The sequence below is a fragment of the Miscanthus floridulus genome, chromosome 17 (assembly GCF_019320115.1).
Source record: "Miscanthus floridulus cultivar M001 chromosome 17, ASM1932011v1, whole genome shotgun sequence".
In the NCBI taxonomy this organism is placed as follows: domain Eukaryota; kingdom Viridiplantae; phylum Streptophyta; class Magnoliopsida; order Poales; family Poaceae; genus Miscanthus; species Miscanthus floridulus.
In genome coordinates, this window is record NC_089596.1 from 678,162 (window position 1) to 684,295 (window position 6,134).

Genomic DNA, 6,134 nt, shown 5'->3' on the forward strand with positions numbered 1-6,134 from the left:
TTTCATGATCAGTCTTATTAGTACTCCAATACAGAGTGTGTTTATATTAGTACTATAATGCAGGCTTGCAGCGTACATTCGGCCTTGTGCAGGCTTGCAGCGTTTCGTAGCACACATTCAGCTCTATGCAGGCTTAGCTTACTGAGTATGAGTGCCTGAGACAGAGAGGATTGAAGCCTGCATTGTGCACCACGATAAAAATTGGTCGTCGTGCTCCTATGGCAAAACGTTTAGCAGGGCTCCTCTCAAAAAGTTTTTTTTGCAATCGTCTGTCCTCTCCTTCCCTGCCCTGTCGTCACAGCCATTACATCATAGTAGCAAACAAAGACAGAAAACACATAGGAGTACTTATACTGAAACTAAAGACCCATGGCACGCACATATGCTGTTAAAAATATAATGTTAGGAATATTGTTTAGTTTACATACACACAAACTGGCACACACCAAGTCTGCCCTGTTTTTGCTTTTCCTATAAGAAAGGGAAAGTTCACCACAATCAGAAATTTACACGTATGTATCACCAGCAACCTTTCAAAAATTTCCTTCTTCGATTCCTAATCAGACAGACGACATGCAAAGAATAGAGTGGAGTGCACGATCAACTCCATCTGTATGTATGTATCACTTAATTAACTTAGATGTAGCACGTTATTATCAGTTGATCACATCACATGGGCAGCAGGTACTGAAACTCGTAGTCCAGGGGAATGACATCCACCACCTCCTCCATCTTGTTGGAAATAATGGCGTTAGCAGCAGCAGAGGAAGCAGCAGCAGAAGCACCGCCATGGATGGGTACATTGTGGCTCCTTGCTAGGTTGCTGCTGCTGTTGCTGAAGGTGAGGCAGTCCACCATGGATTTCCTGAGGGACCAGGATGTGGGCAGCTGCTCGCAGATCCATCGAAGCAGCGACTCCATGTCCTTTGCAAAGTCATGCATGTTAGAGTGGATGAGGCTTGGGATCATCAGCCTCCTCGTCGATGTCACCACTAACGACGCCTGCAGGTACTCCAGCTTTGCCTTCTCCAGATCCATCACAACGCGATCTGCTTTGTAGATCCGAAGCTGCATATATGGGCATGTAGGTAGGTACGTACTACGTTTGTATATATGAATCAATATAATTCCCTTCAGTCACAATAAGAATACTTACTGCTGGCGATGATCTGATGCCACAGCAGAGTGCAAACAGAATGTTGGGTTCTGAAGTCTTGAGCCCATAAACCTTCCTCACCGCCTGCTCTTCCACGTCCACCTCGCATTTCCAGAATTCCTGTTGTTTTTTATATAACTAGTTATTATTAGTACTAGTAGTACTCATGTAGTAGTGTAACTACTACTAGTATGCATGTTCTTCGACCAACTGCATCTGCATATGCCTGATCGACAGCAGGGGCAGGGAGGGGCTCACTGACTCACTTCTTTGACACTCGACGGCTGCCTCAGGATAAAATTCTCAATCACCAATGCATTGAAAGTTTGCCCTGACACATTGATTGTTGCCTGCACAAATGAATTATTCTATTCAGACTGATGAACAACTGTAAACCTGTTAATCAGAAATGAAAACCTGCATGTCCAAAACAAAGCAATGAAGATGTAATCCATACGTACCTTGTTCTTGAGTGCGAGTAACTTGTCCGAGTTTGACGGCAAACCATGCTGCAGAATCCCCTGCATGATAGATGTGGTAGTTTCCAAGTTCATCTCCATTAATAATTAGTCCAAATGGATACAAGAAAAAAGAAAAAGAAATTCTCTGACTGAAACTGCACGAATGCATATAGATACACTCCATCTGAATTGAAGGAGGAGACAGATGAGACAGACGTACGTGCATGATGCAGGTGTTGTAGATGTTGAGCCAGAACGCCAGCCTCTGCTGGTGATTCAGGGACCGCACATCCACCTGCTGCAGCGCTTCCAGCATCTCCCTCAGCTTCGTCAGCAGCGGCGACGCCGAGAACCCTCTGAGGAGGTCCAGGGAGTTGGCGGTGAACCTGACGAGGTTCTTGTAGGGGCCGATGTCCCTGACGATGGCGTCCTGGATGCCAAAGATGCCGTAGTGGTCCTGCTGGCCCCTCTCCTTCTCCTTGGCCGCCGCCGCTGCGTTGACGAGGCCGGTGTCCATCCTTAAGCTGCTGAAGCTCCCCCCCTTGGCGGCGAGGTTGCCGGACTTGTCCATTTCGGACACCCGGGACGACCGGAGCAGCCGCATGAAGATGCAGACGAGGCATTTCACGATACGCTCCGACAGCTTGTTGGGCGGCCGCGGCTGGTCTCTCACTCTCTTTGCAGCAGCGATCACCGTGGGGCTCTTGGTGATGGGAAGCTCATGGTTGTGGTGCTGGAGGACGGCGGCGATCTTGCTCGGTGGTGGCGGCTTGTTCGTGCTATTATTGTCCACCACCACATGCCCATGCCCATATCCATTTGACGACGATTGCTTATTCTCGAGCGAATGCCTCGGCGGCAAGCCGGCCCCGGCACCGCCGAAGATGTTGTTCTTGGGGCTCCTCATGCTGTTCATGGCGGCTCTCCTGTCGTCGTCTTTGGGATTGGGGCTCTTCTTCACCTTGCTGAGGTACGCCTCGCCGTCCATGGCCTGGCTGATGAAGAACATGGACTTGCAATGCTCCGCGGCGGACGCAGACAGGCGAGGCGATCGTCCATTGTTGTTGTTGTTGCAGGAGGAGGCATCCGGTGGTGGTGGTGCCGGCGGCTGCTGCTGCTGCTGCTGTTGCTGTTGCTGTTGCATGGCGCCGGTGATGGCGCCGCTGTTGCCTCCTCCTCGTGCTCCTGCTCCCTGCTTCATCCTCTGGATCTGGTCCTCCAGCCTGGCGATCTCATCCTCCACCAGCAGCAGCTCCGCGAGCAGCTCCTTGGCCTTGGTGGGGATGAAGGCGGGGATGTTGGTGAGGGCCATGGAGGATCGAACAGAGCTGGGCTGCAGGGCGCGCTCCAGGATCTGGTGCACCGTCTCCTCGTTGGACAGCTGCTGCTTCAGCTCCGACACCTCCTGTTCAAGCGCCTCACGCCGCTGCCGTTGCATCATCGCGCTGCCCCGCGTCCTCTGAGACTGCATTCGTGTAACGGAAACAGTTAGAATTAAAAAAAAAACTCAAAACACTGCTACACGTTAGCGGTCTCGTACGCCGTCTCATGCAGTGATGCAGTGCCACTAATGATTTTTGCTGATGAGGAGGAAAGAGAGAGGGAAGAGAGAATGAGGTCGTTGTTTCGCGAAACAATCACCTAATCAGCTAAAAGTTAGGACTGAGACAATTATTATACTATTGCATGAGTTGTTGTTGCCATACAACTTACAACTTTACTTTTAGTTTATGCATAAATTAAGGAATTGTGAGTTACTACGAGACAATTTTAAAAAAAAACAACTATTGTACATGTTGTCTGTTAAATCATCTTAAAATTACGTAGCACTATATAAGACCACCTACGAGACAAAGACCAATGTATTTGCCCTAAGCGGGGACCGCACGTTTTCCTTTCTTGGATTGGATCACACCGAAGTAGCCCGTTGGAGATGTTTTTCTTTCCACTACCCAAAACTAGAGTAAGGGCCTGTTTAGGTAGTCTGTTATATGGTGTGGTTTTCAAGATATATCTATTGAACATTGCGGTAGAGAGGCAAATCAAGTGGCTCAATTTAGCAAGAAGACCTTTGCAATATAAGTAGAATTGTATTTGGGTCGATGAGCCCCCTAACATTATTTTAGATCTCTTCATCAATGATGTAACAATCTTGAATGAATAAAGTTTGCCGTATTGCTTAAAAAAAGAAGTTCTTAGTTAAGCTTAGTTTTTTTTCTAAAAAAAAGACATCCTAGGATATATCTTATATATACTGCTGAAACAAAAACCATTACAAGAAAAACCGAACCCCAAAAAATTAAAATACTATACTGGCAAACTGGGTCGCACATGGCAATAGCTCATGAAAATGTTGAAAATGATTCGTTTATAATAGCATGGCTAAAGTATGGTGAAGATGTTGACGTTACCTAATGCAAATTTGACGAGTTCTTTTTTTATGAGAATTAATGACAACCTTAGTAGACGAAAGAAGCAATATAATGAACAAAATAAAACCCCCCGAAATAGCATGTCTCGGTGAGAAGAGAAACGGAAAAAATATATAGAAAAAAGGCAGTTGTCTTTATCTAGAAATAAATAAATAACATCAGCTGTGGATTAATGGGAGAAGTCGGTGGCAATTAACTGGCAGCCGAGGAAATTAAATAAACCAAACACAAGTCTCAGCATGGCAGTCAGGCAGGCTAGAGGAGGAAGTGCATGCTGTCATGTTTTTTCTTTCCAAATGCAAAATATATACTGCTCCTTTTTCGCGAAGGTGCCTGATACGTGTTTCATTAAGTAGAAGTAAATATATACTGCTCCTAATAATCTAAAATTAATGAGCATAATAACTATAATAAATAAGTACTGCATATAAATAAATAAACAGCGTAGTATAGTCGTGATGGTGACGGACTCACCACAGGCGGAGGACGGTGATCGCCGATGGAGTGAAGCTGATGAGCCGCCTGAGGCTGATGAGGAACAGGCGGCACGGCGGCGGCGGCATTGTAAGTGTGGTGGGTATGGCCTGCTGCTTGCATCCGCGCGACCACGTAGTCCATCGCCGGCGGCCTGTCGATCGCCGATCGCGGGCTACGCTTTTGTTTCCTCGCGGTGGCCGGCGGTGATCAGATCATATGGGGATCGATCGATCGGCCGGATAGATTTGCTGGTATCTGCTACTGCCTACTGCTAGGGGTAGCATGCAAATCGCTCAGTACTATACATATATAGCAAGCTAGAGCTGAGGGAGGGACCTGATCATCAGAGAATTAATAATACGAATGAAGAAGATGATCCATGAGGCTACGAACATAACCAATTGGTAGCAATGGAGAATGATATAGCTAGCGATAGATGAGAAGAGCGCAGAGGAGGCTGCAGGTAGCTGCTGGGAGGGAGCTGTCGGCGATGTTGGTGTCGGCTGCGGGCGGTTGGTGGTGGTGGTGGTGCGACGGTGCGGTAGGCCAGGCCCTGCCCCGACTGCAAGTAACCGCCGCTGGACCTACCGACGTCGCCGTTGCGCGTGATGAGCGAGCTCGGTGCAACGAGCAACAAGTGCCATCGATCTGCCCATCTCATGTATGCTTTGCTTGCTTGCTTTCTTTCTTAGCATAATCTCCCCGTTCGCATCCATGGAATTGAATTTATTTAATAATTATAATTTAGACACAGATTAATTAAGCTTATATGGTTGTATCTAGCGCTCACATTCTAGGTCGACTGGCGTTTGCCTATGTAACAACTCTTTTTTCTACTTAATGATATACATGCTATGCATGGTCGCGAAAATATATGGGTGTACATGGAATATATTTGTATATTACTGTGGCTTATACGAGAGAGATAAGTATGTGTTGTATTTCTACCGTAGGAGAGTGAGTTAAAGAGCGTGTTATAAGTTGTAAAGTGAAAATATCGCATGGTGACCTATAAAATTAAATTTCACCATCAACTCTATAAGTTTGAGATAGGCTTACATGTGAATGAACTTCAGAAAGTTGTGAAATACCAAATTCCAATAAATAACCTAGTCTATCAAGTAGATTCTAATTTCCCAAAAAATAAAGTGATCCAAACGACCTCTTATTGTATAGCAACGCCGCACGTTGCTGTCGCTGCTTCATTCGTTTGCGCCGTATCGTATTATATTATATTATATCATATCATATCATATCATAATATATTATAAGTTTTGGTTAGAAAAATATTCGTATCAATGTCATCTTCTATAAAATTCTAAAAACCCTTTTTGGACATATACTTAGGAGCTTTTCATATTTTTTGAACAGATGCATGTATATATAGTTTATCTATAGATGTGCATTGCCAAAAATTTTGAGAATCAAAATCGTTCAAAAAAAATTCATATGGAAACCAATTATAGTTGTATATGTGCTAAAAGACAAAATTCCGAGTGCACGTGCACCTATAATTTGCTATTTTCGTATGATTTTTTTTAGCTAGGTTGAGTGAGTTTCAATCTTAAATTTTGTGGCAATGTATATCCATACATATACTACATATCA

General features: G+C 45.2%; 1 protein-coding gene across 1 annotated transcript; it reads right to left on the reverse strand.

Annotated features, from left to right (window-relative positions):
* Window positions 1-354: 354 nt before the first annotated feature.
* On the reverse strand, window positions 355-4,991 carry LOC136517025 (uncharacterized). Its single transcript, XM_066510537.1, has 6 exons — window positions 4,524-4,991; window positions 1,838-3,082; window positions 1,618-1,677; window positions 1,423-1,506; window positions 1,157-1,276; window positions 355-1,068 (listed from the first exon to the last, which is right to left on the reverse strand). Exons 1-6 carry the CDS (start codon window positions 4,665-4,667, stop codon window positions 670-672), a joined length of 2,052 nt encoding a protein of 683 aa, XP_066366634.1. The 5' UTR covers window positions 4,668-4,991; the 3' UTR covers window positions 355-669.
* Between the last annotated feature and the right edge of the window lie 1,143 nt (window positions 4,992-6,134).